General features: G+C 52.1%; 1 protein-coding gene and 1 long non-coding RNA gene across 2 annotated transcripts in view; one reads left to right on the plus strand and one right to left on the minus strand.

The window, feature by feature from the left end:
• The first annotated feature begins 1,251 nt into the window (after positions 1-1,251).
• Positions 1,252-21,295, plus strand: part of EMILIN2 (elastin microfibril interfacer 2) — a 42,140-nt gene continuing 22,096 nt past the window's right edge. The window contains exons 1-2 of the mRNA XM_084888910.1: positions 1,252-1,742; positions 2,172-2,294. Of these exons, the coding sequence (XP_084745036.1) occupies positions 1,621-1,742; positions 2,172-2,294 (245 nt within the window). The 5' untranslated portion in view covers positions 1,252-1,620. The remainder of the gene's footprint in view (positions 1,743-2,171; positions 2,295-21,295) is intronic.
• LOC311625113 lies at positions 5,431-7,427 on the minus strand. The gene is made up of 3 exons (XR_014795438.1): positions 7,160-7,427; positions 6,154-6,304; positions 5,431-5,885 (listed from the first exon to the last, which is right to left on the minus strand). It is a non-coding gene; the product is annotated as an uncharacterized lncRNA (long non-coding RNA).

The raw sequence follows: 21,295 nt of genomic DNA on the forward strand, positions 1-21,295 counted from the left end.
TCTCCTTCATTTCCTCCCTAGGACACTGTGTGACCAGACATCGTGTTAGGATGCGGACGACAGTGAGCCTCACAGAAAGACAGAGATCGGTTATGCAAGGCGGCTTCTTGTCCCTTTCCGTTCCTTTCCCCTTGGGGTGGCTCTTTTGAAGGCTGGGATGACTTCAGTCCCTTATTGGCAGGATCTGCCACTTAGAGAGTTCACAGGCAGACCATGTCCTTACATGGTGTCATTTCTGTTTGGATCTTACACAGTTTCTACCGAGGGAACGTTCTCTCATTTGCAAATCAAAAGGCCAGCTTCCCCCTTCAAAACATATTAGAAATGAAACGGGCCAAGGGCCTCATGTCGTGGTGTAGGGACCACAGCAAAGCCTTACGGTTGTCCCCATAACTCGCAGCCATCCGCGTCATGACAGCTCGTGGTCATTACAGTTACCCCACGCCAATAACCTCACTCTAGCGTTCGTTCGATGCAGCGGGTACACTCCAATGTAAGAACACCACCCTCGGGTCTGGATTTTATGTGACATTATTCAGTGGGTTTGCTTCGTCCCCCAAAGAAACTGGTAAAGATGAGGGTGCCTCCCGAATAGGAAGAATGCATGCAGGCAAGTGACAAGCCATGGCTAGCCGTGAGGGGTGCGGGAAGAGATTGGACAAAAACCTTACACCTGTGGATGAAGACAGTGGCGGGGGCAAGGGCATGGGGGAGGGGGTTGGGAATCAGGTGGAGGGGAGCTTGGGGGGGGGGGGTGCGCGGAGAGGAACACCTGTAATAATCTGAACAATAAAGATTTATTATTAAAAAGAAGAAGCAGATCGACTGTGGTGGAGTGAATGGCTTTCATGTCGACAGAAGAAGGAAGTTCAGAGGAGGACGGCGGCAGCGGAGCCCGGGTGGCCGGGGAAGGTCAGTGCGAGGCGCCGGAGAAGCTCGGGGAGGCGGACGGTCCCCCGCGGCGCCGCGCGGCCGCTTGGAAACCGTTAGGTGGATGATGGGGCCGCGTTGGGTGAAGAAACAGAGGAGGATCCGCGCTCATCTGCCCCCAAGCGCTCCTAAACCCACACGTGGGGGGACGCCGGGTCCGGCCAGCAGGGGAAATCCGAGTCGCCTGTGATAAAGCGCTGATAACGGCGTCCCGCTCTCCCCGGGAGGCCGGCACCCGGGCTCCCGCCGCGCCGGCGGGGCCGCCTCCCCGGGGCCCGGGGCGCGCCCGCGGGGAGGTGGGAGGCGGGGGCGCGGCTCCTGGGCAGAGACCAAAGGAATGAGTAATGGGAAATGCTGCAACGCAGACCCCGCTCCCGGCCCTTTGGCCCTTTCACCCCGAGCCCCCTGCCGCGAGGCCGGCGGGCTGGAGACGGGGAGTCGTGGCGCAGGCAGAGTCACGTTCCGGAGCGGGAAGTGAAATACGGAGGGCGGCACCCGGGGGGACCGGTGCGTCATTGAGGGACCGCGGCCCGCGGCTGGGAAAGGAGAAGTGGTGCGCGGAGCCGGAGGGGGCGCCGGCCACGGGCCCGAGCCTCTGCTTCCCTCCCGGCCGCGCCCCGCAGCGCGCTCACTCCGCGCCCCGCTCCGGCCCCGCCGCCCGCGCCCCGCTCCCGCCCCGCCGCCCGCGCCATGTGGCCCCGGCCCCGCGCGCCCTGGCGCTGGGCGCTGGCCCTGCTGGCCCTGGGCGGCGCGGGGCTGTGCCACGCCGGCCCGCAGCCCCGGCCCCCCGCGCGGCCCGGCGCCAGGAACAAGTAAGTGTGGGGCCCCCTCTGCGCCCCCAGGACGGCGAGGCCACTTCTAGCGCCCAGGGCCCCCGCCGTCACCCCGACACCGCCCTGCGGAGAGGATGCACCGCGCCGGGGTCCCCTCGGGGGGCGCCTCCTGCCGGCTCCGTGGTCCGCGCGGGGTCCCGGGGGCCTCACCGGCGCAGCGTCCCGCAGAGCAGAGGGACCGGAACACTCCTCCCGGGCCCCCTGGGGATCCTGGGGCCCGGGGCTTCCCTCCGTCTCTCTTAGGGGAAAGTGCCGGCTCTGCGGGCGGCCCGCGCACCTTCCCGGGCCGGCTTGGCGGGGCTCCCGCCTCCGCGGGGGGCACGACCTCCCTCTCGGGCCCCGTCTGCTGCCCGTCCGCCCGTCTCCCGGCCTCGGGCTGACAGCCGCCCTCCCCTCTCTCCGCCCCAGGAACTGGTGCGCCTACATCGTGAACAGGAACGTGACCTGCTCAGTGCAGGAGGGCAGCGAGAGCTTCATCCAGGCTCAGTACAACTGCCCCTGGAGCCAGGCGCCCTGCCCGTCCGCGCTCGTGTGAGTCCCGGGGCCGGGCTGGGCGGCGGGGTGGGGTCCGAGGCGGGGAGGGCCGGTCGGTGCGTGAATCTGTCCCGGGGCCGGGGCGAGCTCCGCAGTGAAAAGTTTCAGCGCGATCAGGGCCGGGGCTGCGGGTTGGTGAAGAGGCGTGTGCTGCCCCGAGTGAGCCTTGAGGATGTTCACGACCTGCTGGTGATCACCGGGCACGGGAGAGGGGGGGGGCGGGGGGGGGGATGAACAAAGCCCCTACTCTCACCCTTTATTCTCTTCTCTCCTCTCCTTTCTCTCTCCAATTTTATTACTAACGTAAGGCAGCTGGGCCTAATTAGATCCATATTGTGAGTTGTGGGCCATACAGAAATTTCACAGTGCATACTGCTGGAAGTGCTTCCATCTATGCATCCACTGCCCTGAAACAGATGAGTTTTGTTCAGATGTCCCTAAAAACTGGCCTCGTCCAGGGCTGTGAAACTCTCAAGTCCCAGGAATAACTTGCTTTAAAAGTGTGTTATCGTTGTTGTTGTTTTTTTCCAAGTTAGATCAGGGGATTGGCTAAGAGGTTGTCATGAGAACATGGTTTTAAAGGCAAGGGGAAGAATTAATCATCTTTTTGCTTAGAAAGATTTCACCAGCTTAAAACACACACACACACACACACACACACACACACACACACACACAAGAGGAAGCAATGCAATAGAGAGGGTTCCGTTACAGACAGCACACTCACTCAGTGCTCGGGCACGCCTTGTGTTCTTGCGTAAGCCGCTGTCCGAGGGTGCGCCCATGTGGACACAGGGCTGCTGGGGAGCACATCTAATGGCTGAAATCAACTGTTTTCCCCTAAGAATGCGTTGTTTGTCTTAGAGCACAGTTGTCACTGCAGCAAAGAATAATAGCCAGTAGGCAGATTTATCAAACCTTCCGAAGTTATGAACCTTCAGGCAGGTGAGGTGCAGTGGTCCCTAAGTCACCCCCATGGCTGCTGTGGGAACTGCAGACAGAAAAGGGATCATTCCTCTGGGTCGCCAACCACCCAGGAGAGATCCCAGCTTTGGTGACAGAGAAACAGGCTGAAGAGGAAACCCTGGCCGGGCGTTGAGCTGGGCGGATTGTCAGGGGTGCAGTGCAGAGACTCTGGCTGCCTCGGGAGTCCGTAAGACACAAACCCACCGCCTCTGGTTAGCAGTCGGTGAATTCAGAACCAAGTAAGACTTTTATGTCGTGGTAGAGACCTGTACCTATTCCATACAATTTGAATTGATTTCTGTAAAACTAGATTTGTTAATCAGGAATATTTCGTTTGTCTTACACAAGGATATAATTTTGTGGCTCGTTATAACTTTAATATTTACTTGTAACAACTCAAATACACTTTCCATTTGGGGAGGTAATACTTTTCATTTAAATGATTTTTTTTTAAGTTTCTGAGATTATTTTAGTGCTTGAGAAATCGAGTGGTGATTTAATTGTTGAATTTCATCAAAATCAGTAAAGCAGATTATCTTCAGTGGGGGGTGAGTCACCTCCAGATCAGCAGGTGAGAGAGAGGCGGGGGGGGAGGAGGGGGGGGGGGATACCCAATGGGAAGCACAGAAATGGCTATTTTATGAAACAGGACCAAAATCAGTGACCTCGGGATTTTTCTTCAATAATAACCGTGTAAACAATTCAAATGTGCTTTAAGGACTGCATTAAAAGTGAAATTTAAAAAAAAAAAATAAAAACAGATTAATCAAGCTGAAAACCTTGAAATTCACTTAAGCAGCTAGCTCAGTCCTGTTCTTTTTCTTTCTGATTCTTTAGAGACAGGCAAGGCCTGATTTACCTTGTTTTTCAGCTACAAAATGTTTTCTAAATGTTGAGAGTTAGCAGATGAATGAAGACAAGAGAAGAGACATTTTTTTAATACTTAAAAGAGAAAGAGTGGCATAATGTTTTCTAGGTTTGCTGGTGAGGACCCTCTCCCAGCCCCCAGGCTGTTAGGTGAGGTCTGCCTGGCCCTGAGGCCGGTGGCAGTGAGGCTGTCACGGACCGCCTTCCAGGGGGGTGGGCAGCACGGGTGCGTGTTCATTCGCCCTTCACAGCTGCTGGGTTTTTCACAAACGAGGGGCAAGGCCTTCCTCCCGCAGGAAGATTGCATCTCGCTGATTGCAGGGCTCGCTGTGTGCGGTGGCGTGGACCCGAGCCCACTCCCTCCGAGGTTCGCCTGGATAGGGCTGGAGGCTGGCCGAGATCTGCAGCTAGAAGCACAGTTGAGCATCTGGTAACGGTTGAGAGGCTGGGAGTGGCAGGTGTGAGCCAGCGAGGCCTGCGGCCAGTTGGAGCGCCTGGGCTGTCAGGGGCAGCGAGGGGAAAGGAGGAAGAGGGGCCGGGCCGGCGGGGGGTGGGTGGGTGGGGGGGGTTGGGGGGACAAAGCCAAGCTTTTGGAGGAGGAATCTACATCATAGAGACCTCAGGACAGAGGCCTGAGGTGCTGCTAGCAGGGAGACTGGCTTACTCAGAAAGAGGCAGTTTCAGGGGTGCAGGGTTGTGCCTCCTGTGCGATGAAGGGAGGACACGAGGAGGCCCAGTTACCCAAGAATTAGGTGTTTCAAAGGCTTCGGTGGAGAAAGGGAGTTGATAGCAGCCAAGCAGATGAAAATTAAAGAGACGGAACTCTGCAGGCTTAGGAGAGAAGTGAGGAAGCCGGAGGGAGAGACTGAATATGCTCCAAACGGAGGTGGGACAGGCGAGGAGAGAGGGGTGTGATGGGGGAAGAGGAGAGCGCCTGTGCCTGGTCTGGCATTGGGCACTAAGCCTCCATGGGCATTTCCAGAGAGTTTAGACTTTAGACAATGCTCCGTTGGCACGTATGAAGAGCTTTAGATTCAAGATTGCAAATTGAGTGTGGGATATGTGAAACTAGGAGCAGAGAGGGTTTCTATATGATACTAGAGGCTCAGTAGATAAATTCGTGCACCATTGGTCTCTCGGCCTGGCCTGCGGGATCAGGCTGAACCCAGCTCTCTGACATCCCCTGAGGGGATCCCGGATTGCAAGAGGGTGCAGGCCAGGCCGAGAGACCCCACTGGTGCACGATTGGGGCTAGGGAAGAGATGTAGGAGATTGGCAGGCCAGGGAGGGACTGAGGGAGGACTCCAGGGCATGTCTGGCCCATCTTGCTCAGTCCTAATTGGCCAGACCCCAGCAGCAAGCTAACCTACCAGTCGGAGCATCTGCCACCTGGTAGTCAGTGCACATCATAGTAAGCGGTTGAGCAGCCTTAGCATATCATTAGCATATTACAGTTTGATTGGTTGCATGGCTGACCAGTCAGCCAGATACTTAGCATATTAGGCTTTTATTATATAGGATGTGGGCATTTTGAGCAGTTCCTTTTCTGAAGCTGTAAAGACCTTCTGAGTGGCAGGCTCTGTGTTAGGACTTGGCTTTCTCTACATTAACCCTTATGACAACCCTTCCAGATGAACACCATTGTCTCCATTTTACCAACGAGGAACCGGGAGATGTTCCTGACTCGCCTGTGGTCACATGATTATGAATGACCCACATCTCGCATGGCTCAGGGTTCAGGCTCTGGAAGAGGGGCTGCACGCAAATGAGAGAGACAAGATAAGAAACGATAATTTGGAAATATTGGGGGACCAGGGGAGAGCCCAGCTAGCTCTAGAGGAAGGACTGCTGTTGGGCTCAGGCCTTGGCATCCTTTTCTTCAGTTTGGGACACACCTGTAGCCCTTAGGCAGGCAATTTCCAGTGACAGAGTATCTTCTCGGTAAGGAATTACATGACTGTCTGGTGGGGAAGTTGCTTCAGCTACCATTGTCTCCACTAAACAGTGGGTGCACAGCTCTGACCTTTGCCGGGGCTCAAGGGTCACCGGCTCTCCGGGCTCCTTGTCCACACCTCACCTCTCTGCCAGTGAAGACAATGGGCGGTTTCCCACACGTGATGCTACAGACCGAGCTGCGAACCCAGGCTGCTGGCCCTCGGGCCTGGCCTCTGCCCCTGGGGTGGAGAATGCATTTGCTTGTTTTAGTGTAGAATGCACAGGACTCCACTACAAAGAACACTGACGCCCTCGTCATGCAAGGCCGTTCCCCCACAACAGGGACGGAGGACTGTCTGGGAGGCTTAGTGCAGCTTCCCAGGCCTGCATTGCTGTAACAGGATGAGCCCTTTGTCTTCGTTGCCTTTGGTCTTTACAGCAATCCCTGTAACGGGCGGGCAACCCGTTCTGCACGAGGGCGTATAGTAGTTAGGAAGTAGCAGAGCCTGGATTCAGGTCTAGGCCTGTCATTTCCAAGCCCTAGGCTCTTCCCACTGCACACCCCGGAAGCCCCTTGCTGTCTAAACCCACACCCTGGGGTGAGCACCCTGAGGATGTGTGTGTGTGTGTGTGTGTGTGTGTGTGAGTGTGTGTGTGAGAGTGTGTGTGTGTGAGAGAGAGACACAGGCCGGCCCCAGCGCTGTGATGATGGGAGGGGAGGAAGGAAGGGCCAGAGGCTTCTCAGAGCCCGTGTGTGTGTGTGTGTGTGTGTGTGTGTGTGTGAGTGTGTGAGTGTGATTGTGAGTGTGTGTGTGTGAGTGTGTGTGTGAGTGTGTGTGTGTGTGTGTGAGTGTGTGTGTGTGTGTGTGTGAGTGTGTGTGAGTGTGTGTGAGTGAGTGTGTGTGTGTGTGTGTGTGTGTGAGTGTGTGTGTGAGTGTGTGTGTGTGAGTGTGTGTGTGTGAGTGTGAGTGTGTGTGTGTGTGTGAGTGTGTGTGTGTGTGAGTGTGTGAGTGTGAGTGTGAGTGTGTGTGTGTGAGTGTGTGTGTGTGAGTGTGTGTGTGTGTGTGTGTGTAGAGGGGGGGTGTTGGGTGTACCAGCCATAGCAGCAGCACTCTCTTCTCCTCCTTGGGCTGGGCCTTGCTTCCTTCCATGCAGCACCATGCCTCCTGGCAGTAATTCGGGTAGTTGCATAACCTCCCACTCCGCTTGCGGTGGTCCAGCCGGCTGATGTTAGCCTGGGGACAGGGGGCGTCCTGTGTCCGGAGCAGCTGCCTGCTGGAGCCTTGCCCTGGGGCCTGAGGGTCCCCAATGTGAGGCAGGCTTATTCCCTGCACCGGCGCCCCTTCCAGCTCAGGGCCCAGGCGCTGCTGGTCCGGCTGCAGCTTCCGCTCTCTGACACCACAAACTGCCTAGGGCTTATCAGCCTCTCCCCAGCCCTGCTCCGCCCCTCCTTGGGAGTGTGGCATCTTGGTGAAATGCTTCCTATTTGCTCTTTAAAAAAATCTCGCCCGTCGGGGGAGGGATCCGGATGCGGCCAGCAAAGGGACCTGTGCCGCTGTGATAACACAGGCTCGGGGTTTGCGCGTGAGCAGCAGGTGTGCCTTCTAAACGCTGAGTTTCCAGAACGTGTGTGATCCTCCAGTTCCAGCGGGAGCAGATGGTCATTCAGCTGGAAGAAAAGTTGCTTTTTAAGGAGTAATCCCAGCCAGGAAAAGCCTTAAAACACACACACACCAAAAAACTAAACTAAGAACACTTAAGACTAGGGCTTATGTTTTCTAGAGACAATAATTCTACGTTTTCTGCATCTCCAGGAACAATTCCAGACGAGCCTCTTGTGTGTATGGCTTTGGGGATTTTTTTCCTTCGGCTGTTACACAGCGTGGGGACCGGGGAAGCTGGAGTGAATGGAGGAGGCGGAGGGAGCGTGGGAGAGCCAGACCCCAGACCCCAGACCCCAGACCCAGAGCCTGGCGCTGCCCTGGTGTGGTTCCCTCGCATTTTCCATCCTTGTCTGCCCTCTGGGGTTGTGTCTTGTGAGCTTCCCTAGACCCCTCAGACCTTCCTTTCAAGCTTCCGTGACCTCTTCCCTTCCCTGGTTCCCGGCAGATAAGCCTGGAGCCTTCGGCGCCTTCAGAAGCTTCCGTGTGCGTTTCCTGTCCCGTCCCGGGCTCCGGCAGGGGAGTGGATGGGGCGGCAGAGGCCTTGGAAACAGCTCTTTGATGCTTTGGGCCACATTTCCCACCTTATCTTGGGGAAAGTGGATGGGATTCCGGTAGAGGCCGTGGCCTTGAGGAAAACTTTGCTTCTTGGCAAGCCCCACTGTGGTCCCCTGCATTGGTCCTCCTCCCCTGATCTGGTCCCCACGCTGGCAGTCGGTAAAGGAATTACAGCTCCGAGGTGAGCAGGAGGGTGGGAGTGAGGGGGGGCGTCCCCCAAGGCTGGCTTGGCCCACATGTTCCAAAGAGGAGGCGAAAGTCTTGCCTTCTGGCTGAGCTCTCCCTCCACCGGCTGTGTGCCCTCAGCCAAGCCCCTCCCCGGCTCTGAGGCTCGGTGCCCTCACCTCTGCCTTCGGGAGGCGCCACAGCGGACAGAGCTGTGCAGAAGCGCCTGCTTCGCCCAGGTGAGCTGCACTCAGCAGGACAATGACTGGGCCGGTCCTGGTGCCGCTCAGGGGCCTCATCTCTCAGGCTTTGCCTTTGAAGCTAATGCTTCCTCACACGGCAGGGAAAGACAGGAGGGCTAAAGAATGAAATCCATGGGGTGAGCTAAGATCATCCCAAAACGGAAATGATTGAAATCGACTTTTTAAACAATATATATATATCTTATTGATTTTTACAGAGAGAAAGGGAAAAGGTCAGAGAGTTAGAAACATTGATCAATTGCCTTCTGCACATCCCACAACCAAGGTACATGCCCTTGACCGGAATCGAGCCTGGGACCCTTGAGTCCATAGGCCGACACTCTAACCACTGAGCCAAACCTGTTAGGGCTGAAACTGACTCTTAAACTTGAAGTTAAACCCGCAGAGACTGCAGTGGAAGCGTTTCTCCTCCCGGGAATAGCAGGCGGTCCAGCCGTGTGGGCGTGGGGGGCTGGGGGGCAGGGGCGCCTGTGGGAGGCCCGTCAGCAGATGAGCTGCTTGTTCCCGGTGCCCCCAGGGTGGCGGGCTCTGCCCACCCCCAGCCACTGACACGCTGCTTTCATGCTTTACCTCAGGACACATCCTCTGCCTTGTGTTTGTATCGTGAGGGTGGCGCTTACTGATGTTGCTGAGTGTGAGAGTGTGGTAGGCTCTGCAGGGCGGTCAGTGTCCTACATGCTGGTTTTTAAAAGCCACAGCTGACAAACTGTGCCAGGGTTCAGATTACTCCCAGGCTGTCACCCAGCTGTTTCGGTTTATTATTGGGTACAAGACTTTCTCATTACCGAGAATGAACAGCTACCGTCCTTAATGAAGCAGTTTCTGCGCTAAGAATAGTAACGGGCCCTGACTAGTTTGGCTCAGTGGATAGAGCGTCTGCCTGTGAACTGGAGGGTCCCGGGTTCGATTTTGCTCAAGGGCAGGTACCTTGGTTGCGGGCACATCCCCAGTGGGAGGTGTGCAGGAGGCAGCTGATCGATGTTTCTCATCGACGTTTCTAGCTCTTTCTCCCTCTCCCTTCCTCTCTGTGAAAAATCAATAAAATAAAATAAAATAAAAAGAATAGCAACGGACCAAGAATAGCTTGGTCAATTGGTGCGAGTGTGACTTCTCGCGGAGATGGGTTTCCTGGAAGGGTGAGGACAGGAGCACAGTGGTTTCCGCCGTGGTGGTGGTGCACAGTGGAGGAAAACAAAGCACAGATCGCAGAAAGACTCCCAGGAAATGTTCTCCTTGCCTTCCCGTTTTAAGGTGGTGATGGGTGTTGAAAAAGTGGGCGGGGCTCCAACTAACCCAATTCCCGGGTGGAAAACGCTGTCGAAGCAAACTTTCCTGGGTGTGTCAGGGCCCAGCTGTCCTTATTTTTTTCCTCCTAAGAAAATATCAGATGACTAGGGAAGACGCCTAGAAATCCATGCGGTGAGCTAAGATCATCCCGAAATGGCCTTTCAGGACTTACTGTGCGTTTGGTTAAAACAAAATTTGGTTACGAGACAGATGATTTAGGTGGACCCTTCAGTCCTCAGGCTGACGCTCTATCCACGGAGCCACACTGGTTAGGGCACCATCCTTGTATCTAGTGCTTGTACACTGTCTGCCGAGTGCAGGGGTGTGATCTGCTCATCTTTCTCATCACCAATTGTAGGACAGGGCACTGGAAATGTCCCTCTGGCTTCAAGCGTCCAGCTTCTCACCGGGGAGGCTGTTGAAGGATCACAGCCTACGGGCCTACACTATTTTGAAAGTGAAAATGCCACTTGTTCCCCTGCTGAGGCTTTCCCTCGGATCTTGGATCTTGAATCTTGAAAGCGTAGCCCAAAAGCTGAGGCAGTGATTGCCACAGAAGTCAGGGAGGGGCGAGGTTCACATTCCAGCCCCCAGTCCAGTCTTTTCCCCATTGAAGCATTTCTCTGGCTCAGTCCACTTCAAGCCAAAATGCTCTCAATGCGCTGGTGGAATTGAGGGCCTTGGGCGGGGAGGTAGAGTGGAGCCCTTCTGAGTATGCAGAATGTTCCAGAATCTCCAGTCTGGCCTGTTGTCAGGACAGTGTTCAGACCTGATCCGTGTGTCAGCGGCCCACACTGCAGAGCCGTCAGCTGCTTCCGGCTGGCACAGCCCTTTCAGGACCACAGGACCAGGCCTGGGCCCAGGTTTGTTGTCATGATACATGATGTGCCTTTTCCCATCCCAACGTGTTGCATCATCTGGCTGCTCTTGAGATATCTGGGAGTCATTGTGTTGATCATTGTAAGAAACAACTGGAAAGATGTAAGGCAGGTTCCCTGTTCACCGACGGAGCAGGAGGGGAAGCAGAAATACCTTTAACGGCTTATTACGTGAACCAAATAGCCAGGCATCCCCTCACACTCCATGTCAGAAATGTCACTGGAAAACAAACCCAATGAGTAGACCGTCTGCTTCTCAAAATGCTAATTCATGTCTTGGATGCTTTGTGTTATTTTACACAAAATGGCGATTTGAAGGTAGTTATGAAAATTTGTTTTGAATGTCTTTCTTTAATCATTGATCCACATCTTTAAAAGTACGAGAATAACTATAAGCGTCAGTTCCCAATAGACAAAGCAATTGGTTGTGTGTCCGAAGAGTAATGCAGCACATTAAAAAACACACACCCCACCACACTTTAGTTTAATTCTCATTTTGAAACTCTGAAAAAGACTCAGTGATGCTGTGTTTGGTTTCCACTTAACAGAGATATATTTTGGGTAGTTGGGACAAGACTAGCTAGCATTTTGTTCCCACGGTCCTGAAGAGATTTAAAAATAACCCCGATGCAAAATAGTTGGCTTATTGAGATTAATTTAGACATACTGTATATATTGTATATATTTAAAGTTGGATAATTTAATATTTGACTCATGAAATCACCACCACAATTGAGATACTGAACATTTCCATCCCCACAAAGTCTCCCCGTGCTCCATGATCTCCTCCCTCCAGGTTCTTCCCACACACCTTCCCCAGGCTGAGGCGCTTTCCCTCACTGGAGATGCCTTTGCCATTTCTGAAGTTTTATGTAGCGTTATACAGTGCGCACTGATTTTATGTTGGCTTTTTTTTTTTTTTTCACTAAGCATAATTATTTTGAAGTACATTTTTGTGTGTGTTATGTATCAATAGTTGATCACTTCTTACTGTTCACTAATATTCCTTTGTATGTGTACACCACAATTTCTACAGAGTAGTTGTGTTTCAACTGAGGACCGGTGAAAAAAAGAACGTAGAAAATCATTTATAATGACAGTAAGGTTACTTCTCCGATATTTCTGAAGACCAATGAAGTGATAAATACGTAACAAATGCAGAACACTAGATAAAGCCATAATGAAATGAAAAAACCCACCTACATTTCACATTTATAGCCCTTGAAAATGTTGGATTAAGAATACAAAATTAGTACAAGACACTGAACTGGCAGAAAGCTCAATAGGACTAAAGAGGACTTGTTCTTTGAAGACTGTTGGCTACTCATTTCCATTAAATACATTTTTGTGCAGGGCCTATGTCTGGCACAGGACTAGCAAGGGACCCAACCTCTCTCTTGCTCTCTAGAAGTTCCTGTCCTTTAGGTGAAATAGGACATAAATGGAAAGCATTACAAAATAAAAGGTAGACATGAGAATTGCAAGAAGAGAAGCACAAATAGCGGAGGATCCTCCGAGGTGGAGAAATCGTTTCCCGCCAGGAGGCACATTGTTTGTGGGTGACCCCTTAGCAGGGCTTTGGAGGATGGTTCCAGTGAACATGGGCAGAGGTGAGAGCATGCCAGCATAAGCCAAGAGAGCACGTGAGCGAGGGCCTGGGGAGGGGACGTGAAGGGACTTCACGGTGGAGAGTAAGTCGAGGTGTGGGCACAGCTGGTTTCTTCTGAGGCTGTGAGGGAAGGGTCTGACCCAGCCTCCCTCCTTGGAGTGTAGGTGCCGTCTTCTCGCTCTCTTTACAATGTCTTCCCTCCGTATGCGACTCCGTCCAAATTTCCTATTTATGGAAGGACACGTCATCCTGGATGAAGAGCCCATCCTAACGATCTCATGGTAACTCCATTTCCTCTGCAAGGACTCTTCTTTCCAAGGAAGGTCACATTCTGAGGCCCTGGGGTGAGGCTTCCAACATATCCATTTGAGGGGAGAGACAGTTCAACTCATAACAACTATGGGTGGGAGTTTGGGCTTTACGGTTTAGGCAACGGGGAGTCATGTCAGGCTTTTGATCTGGGGCACCATCAGAGGTACACTTCCAAACGTTTCACTGGCCATGTGTGCAAATGAGAGGAGAGAACAGGGTAGACATGAGGGGCAGTAGGAGGGGCCCTGCTGGGAGATGGCCACAGCCCATGCCGACCTGAGGTGGGTGTGATGGGAGAAGCAGACCTGGCCATGGAGAAGATGAGAAGCAGCAGCCCATGTCAGATGTCCGGGTGACCTCCTCTGTGCTTAACGCATGATTAGCATTGCATGGGTTTTGAGGAAAACTGACGTTCTGTCATGGAACAATCTGTATATGTCAAGAGTATTGATAAAAAGGACCACACAATGCCCTAACTGGTTTGACTTGGTGGATAGAGTGTTGGGCTGTGGACTGAAGGATCCCAGGTTCAATTTCAGTCAAGGGCATATACCTTGGTTGCGGGCACATTCCCAGTAGGAGGTGTGCAGGAGGCAGCTGATCGATGTTTCTCTCTTGTTTATGTTTCTAACTCTCTATCCCTCTCCCTTTACTTCTCCTTTCATCTCTGTAAAAAAAAAAAAAAATCAATAAAATATATTTAAAAAAAAAAAAAAAAAAAAAGGACCACACATTGCAAAGGAAAGCAAATTACTGGTTCAAGGACCGTCATTTGGAGATAATGGCAGGGTTGCTCTTATCCACGCGGCAATCAGGAACTTGCTGTTCATCTCCTTTGGTGATCAGAAACCAGCTGTCATCTATTGTGAAGGCAGTTGAGTCCCTTATTATAGCAGGAACCCATGTTTTTAGTTTTACTTCAAATGTTTGCCTTATGATGTGTGTATGTACACAAACACTGTTTATAAACTTCATTTATGTCAAGTTTATAGTTTCACAATTTTCACAGCTATTGTCTAATTTTATTCTTTCACTAGCTGGGATGTAGAAGGGAGCAAATTTTGTAAATCCCAATTTATATTTGAGGAAATTGAGGATTAGAGAAGTTTTCAGGACTTCTCTGATCTAATTGGCCTTTGACTGAGTTGAGACTTTATGGTAACTCTTGTTCTGGATGATAGAATTAGTTGTCATTTTCCATATGGTCTCCATATAAGTGTGATTGGTCCATAGTGGATATTGGTGGCTCAAGGAAAGCCACAGTGTCTCCATATTTGTCTTGCTCCCCTCTAATTATATAATTTAGTAACAAGCTTGTCCTTTATTCAAGGGAAAACAGCCCATCAATGGGGAGGAGGAGTACAGTGCTTCACAAGCAATGGAGACTTTTCCTGAAGGACCTTGGGCACGCCTGACCTTAAACAAATAGAGGGCCAGATATTTCTCCAACAAAATGGGTTAATTCAGAAACAACAAATAGGGACATGTGGTGTAAAGGCCACCACCAGCAGGTCCAGAGAAACAAAGAAGAGTTTTGTTTGTCACTCCTTTATGGACTTGGGAGGGGCTCTTGTAAACAAAGAGTTCATTGGAGGAAATTGAAAGCTGGAAGTATAGTGACTTTTCATTGGCTGAGCTATGGCAGGTCTCCCAAGGACTCAGAAAAGCAGTATCACTGTCCGAGACTTACGGCACATCTCTTCCTGTTGAGATCAATAGTGTGTTGAGTGACACGTATGCAAGTGTCCTTTCTTCTAGGCTCTGGACTCCATTTTAAAATATATATATATATTTTTTTTATTGATTTCAGAGAGTAAGGGTAAGATAGAAACATCAATGATCAGAGAGACTCGTTGATTGGCTGCCTCCTGTATCCCCTACCCCCTACTGGGGATCAAGCCCACAGCCTGGGCATCAAGCTCACAATATGGGCATATGCCTGACTGGGAATTGAACCATGACCTCCTGGTTCATAAGGCAACACTCAACCACTGAGCCATGTCAGTCGGGCATCTGGATTCCATTTCAAATGAGGTTTCTGTTCATTAATTTTCACAGCAAGAGTGAGTTTTATAGAATGTTAGAAGACGCAGCACTGAAACAGGGCATAATTGGCTGTGGTTGAATAAAGATGAAGGAACAGAAACAGGTATACAGCCCAGAGTTGGCTTGGCATCTGGGGCTTGGTTGGCTGGAGATACTGTGTGTTTGGTCAAGTTGAGCATTTACATGAACATGAAAGCTCATTTTGCTGATGTGGCACCCTGGGCAGGAGCAGCTCCATCTGCGTCTAGAAATTTCTTTCAACACCTGCCCAAAAGCTTCCCTCTAACCTGGGGCAATGCCCTTAGCCCTTACATACCTGGGTTCTGTGGTTGTGCCATGCTCAGCACAGCCACAGGTGAGCCTGAGGGGAGGCAGTGAAGGATTAGAAAAGACAGACAAGAGAATAAAGCTGGGGCTAGGTGGGATGCTGCTTCTCTGATGGAGAGTATTTTATAGCCAGACTAGAGGCTCACTGCACGAAATTTGTGCATGGGGGCAGGTAGGGGGGAGTTGGTCCCTCAGCCCAGCCTGCAACGATGCCAGTGCCCCACACCCTGGCATCTGGCCAGAGGCCCTCCCTCCGCATGGCCGGGGCATGGGACACTGGGCTCGCATCGCCAGGGTGATGCCACCAGTGTCTATCCCCACCTCCCCACTATGTGTGCTGCCATCTTTGTCACAGAGTGATGGTTCATTTGCATATTACTTTTTTTATTAGATACGATTCCACAAGACAAAGTAAGGGCATGGTCAAGATATTTACAGTACTCTTGCAGGTTTCAAATCTACTCAATTGCATGCACCTGATCAAACTTTATTTAGTTGCTGCACCTCCCACAGCCCATATCACCTAGCCAGGTGGGACCACAGGTTCAGACCATAAGGTCAAGCTTACAACTGTAGCCTTTGGCTACGATTGTGCTGGGGCTTGCACGTGGCTTTGCCATGAGAGGATCATGCCCTCTTCTTAGTCCCAGGTTTGAACCTATCCAAACACTATAGGTAGCCGCTCTCCACATGTGGTGATTCTCTTAAAACCACCTGGGGTTGGCCAAGGTAGGGAATGCCATATCCTCAAGTTCCTTAAAAAAATTTCTAGTCCCACAAGTCTGCATGAGCAGTGAGGACTGTTCTGAAGATTGTGAGCAACACAGGTGGCTTTAGGGATAGCACAGGCGATCCACCTTGAAAATCCATCGGCCACCCCATGTGTTCTTAGAGGAAAGCTCCTCTTCCTTGACCTACTGCTCCATTGCCAACTCCCATGGAAAGGCAAACCAGCAAAATTCTTCTTTCTATTTTGCTAACTAGCCCCCACTTTCCACTTTTCCACACCTTGGAGTGGGCGGGTGGGTTGTAGCAGCATCTTTCAAAGAACAGCAATGCTCCTCCAAGCAGAGTGCAGGTGGATGGAAAGCTGCCACATCGCTGTGCTAAGCGTGGATTTTAAAAACATGAAGTCATTCTGATCAGCTTGGATGATGTGAGAAATATGAACCTATGTTATAGTGTTTTTGTCCCCCCTGCCCCCAATTTGGTCATAAATTACAAAAAAAAAAAAAAAAATGTAAGTGTCCTGTGTTTTCACTTCCCAGATTATTGCTCTTTAAACTGCGAATGACTGGGCCCAAAGGAAGAAAACGTTATTTATATCTGCAGAGAAACTCATACTTTCTCGGGGTTTTCTCAGCTTCTAAGGGACTTCCTCCCAGTTACAGGTGCGGCCTGTGTAAGAGCTTGCCAGCACCCAGCGTTTTTACCCAAAGGTGTGAAATAGATACCGATGGGATGTCATAGCCAATTCCTTTTCAGTACCAAAAAGCAGCACTAAGAACAATGGGTGCGTCCCTGCAAGTTGGAGAGTGGCTGGAGGATATGGAACTGAGGAAGGAGAGAAAGTGGCTTGAGATACTTGAGAGGGAGGGATGGATGTTGCAAACCCAGTCCAGAGGCACACAGGAAAAAGGGATTTCAAAATTACTGTGACTTTGCTGGATCATTTGAGAAGTAATTTTTCTGCTTGACAAAAAGAGGAAATATTCAAAACGAAGTTATTGGGTGGCACTGGAAAAGTTTGGATCCTGACACCACGGGAAATCATATTGCGGTGAGCATGATGGGAAAGGCTGAGGCCCGCCGACCTTCTCCTGGCCCGTACTGTGGGAACGCCGAGTGAGCACGGGGGAGTGATGAGGAGGAGGGCCTTCTGGGATTCTGACTCCAGGAAGAAGGGCACGTGATATAAGCTCGAGAAATGGAATCGTATAGGATTTATTTGGGGGAAATGGCCTGCAGCAGCGATGGCCCTTCCCGAAAGAATTCTTCGGGAGCACAGGGTCCCGTGTTCATCTTGGATCATTCGCCCTCCAGAAAGCCATCAAGGTGAGCTGGGACCCTGCCGGGTGCCCTGCCCTGCTCCCCACTCTTACGGCATCCGCTTGAGTCTTGTAATGTGTCTCTCCCAAAGCGAGGAAGCTACATCTGAGACCGTGGGCTCATTGGAACTGATGCCTAAGCTGTATTTCATGGGCTGGACGCGCCCTGCACTTGCAGATGATGTCATTCTTAGCAATGCGAGCCTGTCCGAAGGTCCTGATTGCGCTGACAGTAAATTTAACTCTCTGTACAGCTGAGCTGGGCTGAGCCTTGCAGCTGAGCCCCTGTGGCTTTCTGTAATCGCCTTTCTCCGGGACTGTCCTGAGGGTGAAGGCGGGTGATACATGGTGGAAAATTTCTACATATTCTGCTGTACAGTCAGTAGCAGTAAAGAGAATTTTGGGTTGTGAAATCTGACTTGACGATCTCAGTCCATAAGGAAATGAATTCAAGAGGAAACAGAAAAACCAGCAGCTTACAACTGTGGTTTCTCCAGCAAACATCTCCTTTGTCCTGGGACACAGTCCCCTCTGTGCACATTTTCGTGGTGAGCACATGGCTTTGATGTAGGAGCTGTTGTTGTTTTTTTTTTAAAAAAAGTGTACAAAGCTCTGTTGTAATCTGATTTCCATCAGGGCCCATCAGCCTGACTTGTAGATTCATTAGATACAGTCTGTATTTCAGAAATATATTTGCCCAAGCTTTCTGGCCTTTAAAACTTAGGAGGATTTTCCTAGAAAGTCAAGAAAATAGTTTGAATTTTTTTAATGTTGTTAATTTCAGAGATCTGATTAAAAAGTGTACTGTCTCAGAAAGAGATAAGGTGGAAATTCTGATTGTGCTTGGCTCCATCACTTTATCTCTGGCGGGGAGACCTTTTCAGACCGTGGGAAGTGCACATCGGGGGTCCGTGTGGGCCAGCGTCACCGCCTCGGATGTGGCCAGCCAGCAGGACACAGCAGATGCCCACGGCGAGTGCCCTTCTGCCGGGCAGGGCGGCGCTCCTCCTCGCGGTTCTGCGGTCACGTCTGACGTCAAACTCTGCCGTCTCCCCGGCCTGGCTGCACTCACTTTTGGCAGACAGTTACTTCAGTTAAAAACTCGTGTGTTTATTTATTGATCGATAGAAAAACAAACCGAGAACAGGGGGAGACCTCTAACTCACACTTTGTTCCTAGAAAACCAGTCCACTGTTTTGTCAATTCTGACTTGGGCCGTGGAGACCAAACTTGGTAAAAGTGAATCACCCTAGGAGAGAACAGGAAGGCGATTCTGACTCGTGGTACACTGGGGATGAAGCTGGAGGAGGGAGGGGATCGGGCTGTGCCGTCCCAGGTTGACGTTTCTGAGCTGAAAGCATTGAGGATCGGCAGACACAAAGGCGGACTCGGTCCCCCTCCGCTCTGACGGACAAGCAGAGTGTAAATGCCTCACCTCCCTGTACCGGAACGAGGGCAGTGAGCCTGGAACTGCAGACGGCAGCATTGACAGGCGTCTGTCTAAACCTCCCCAGAACAGGCCTTATCCTCCATTAGTCCCCCCCCCATGTATTTCTGAGCCATCCTCCCACCAAGGGTCACCCCTCGAAGCCCGAAGCCCCTATCCTCTGTCTAATTCTACAACTTACCGCCCCAGGTTAAAATGTATGCAAGTCTGAGTGTGACCACTTCCTCTGGATTTTTCTCTTCTTTTCTGTGAAGCCACTATGCGTGTAAAATTAGTAACATCCGTAAAATCAGTATGTCTTTTCTCTTGTTGGTCTGTCCTTTGTCAGTTTAATTCATAGGCCCCAGAACAAACCTAAGAGAAAAAGTTGTGGGGTGTTTTTTTTTTTCCTTCCCTACAAGGACATTATGCTAAGTGCAATAAGCCAGTCACCGAAAGGGAAATACTATATGATTCTACTTGAATAAGGTGCTTGGGGAGGTCAGATGCATAGACCCGGAGAGTAGAACGGCGGTGGCTGGGGCTGAGGGGAGGGCTGGCGGGAGTTGTGGATAGCGGGCAGAGTGTTATTTGGGATGATGAAAAGTTAGGGAGATGGATGGCGGGGACAGCTGCACAGCGATGTGAACATACTTCATGCAACTGCCCTCTGACACGGGCTGTGGCACATGTATGTGCTGTGTAGTTTACCACAATGTTAGAAAATGGAATTCGTGGCTGCTCTATGAAACCCTGGAGTGGCAGCTGAGTGCCAGTCACAAGGCTGCCCTGAGAGCATCCTGAAATTCGGCGAAATGACTTCTCGTCCTGGTCCCATGGGCGGGGCCCGAGAGCGGGAGCACCTCTTCCCTCTGGCCTCCTCCCACCCGCCCGGGCCCATCCGGGCGGTGCTGTGCGGAGCCACACGCAGAGGGAAGCCAGAGGGTTGGCTCCAGATTTCTGAGGGCAAGCCAGTGACTGGAAGGAGAGAGTTTACTAAAAAAAAAAAAAAAAAAAATCTGTTTTGGGGAGAAATCCCGGTCAAATGAGTGTCTCCAGTGGGGCACCGGGCTTCTAGTGGGTGCAGTGTGGTGGCTGGCGTTAAAATAAAGTTCAGGTAAATGCAAAGTGCAGGCCAAAGATTCTTGCCCCGGGGAGGAGCTGTCTCGATGTCCCCCTGCCAGGGTGTGTGGCTGTTTTTCAGAGAAATGTTCTGCCAGCGATTCTAGGATGTGGGAGGAGAAAGGATGTGAGATAGGAACCCAGAGATGAGCAGATAGACTCATCTCTGGGTTGGTGTGCCTTTGACAAGCTGTGACTCTCTAGGCCCCTCCTGGCCGGTGAAACGTCTGCGATCATGAGATGGACCAGCCACTCGGGGCTACTGGCCACTCGAAATGCGGCCCGCGTGACCGAGGAACTGAATGTTTGATTTTAGTCCATTTAAGATGGTTTAAATGCAAATAGCCACCTGAGGTTAATGGCTGCCTGTTGGCCAGCACAGTTCTAGGTTACCTGGTGTGTGATTCCGGCCAGTTCACCATGTCCTGAGGCCCTGAAGTTGGTTTGGTTTGGGGAAGACTCGGGAATTCGTGTCTGGTTGGGGTTATACCCAAGGGTCATTCTGAAATTTTTAATTAGGACATTGGACTCCACAAAACCTTGTCAAAAGTAGACCTATCACTAATTAATTATTGTTTGATCAATTATTAGTTGATTAGTGATTGTTTATGGAGCACCTACCACAGGCCGTGATTTTCGTGGGGAACACCACCCGCAGGTCTGCTTGCCCAGTGGGCTCGCGGCCTGCAGGAAAGACAGGCCCGGAACAGACAGGTGCCGGTGAGAATGGAAGCGTGGCTGGAGGAGGCCCCACCTCAGGCCGGAGGAAGGAGCCGTGGGGCTGAGGTCACACGAAGGCGCAGTCATTGTGTCACATTCTGTTCCAACAGGGACCCTTCCAGTCTCGTGTGGTCCCTGAACTCTGCTTCAGCGTCTTCAGTTCTTTTCCTGCCCCCGTCCTTCTCAGCACCATTCCCCGGGCTGGGCTGGTGCCTTCGCACACAGGCTGGGCTTGTAGAGATGGTAAACCCTTGTTTCACTCCAACGAAGAGTCCCGGAGGGAGAGGAGAGTCGGGGCGAGTGGGCACGGCTGAGGCAGGGGTCTGGGCGGGCTCAGGCCGCAGTCCCCAGGGTCCCCCAGGATGCTGCGGCCGCTGGGATCGCGCCTCCCCAGGGCCCGGCGATGGGAGGGCCCGCGGGGCAGTCTGGGCCTGCCCCCAGCTCCCCCAGCGCCTCCTGTGGGTGGGTCCCTCAGCCCTGCCTCCGTGTGGAGGCCCAGCTGGTGCAGTGGGTTGGCTGGTTGAGAAAGTTTCCCTCGAGTATCTTCATGTGCTACAGCCCAGGGGCCCTGTAACCCTGGAAACACTTGGGCTGCTTTCGCTGCTCTAGTCCCTTCCCTGCGGTGGCCCAGCCTGGCTGCCTCGGGCAGAGGCGGGCCTGGGTCTGAGGCTGCCTCCTGGCTCTGGCTGCGCTGGACAACCACGTGGGGAGGTTTTGAAAGGCACAGAGACCTGGGTGCCCCCGCCCCACGCCAGTGAAAAGGAGAATGGTGAGGGGAAAGGCCCAGGCTTTCCGGTAAGGCTCCCTG

This window comes from Pipistrellus hanaki (genome assembly GCF_964339955.1).
Source record: "Pipistrellus hanaki genome assembly, chromosome: 6".
In the NCBI taxonomy this organism is placed as follows: domain Eukaryota; kingdom Metazoa; phylum Chordata; class Mammalia; order Chiroptera; family Vespertilionidae; genus Pipistrellus; species Pipistrellus hanaki.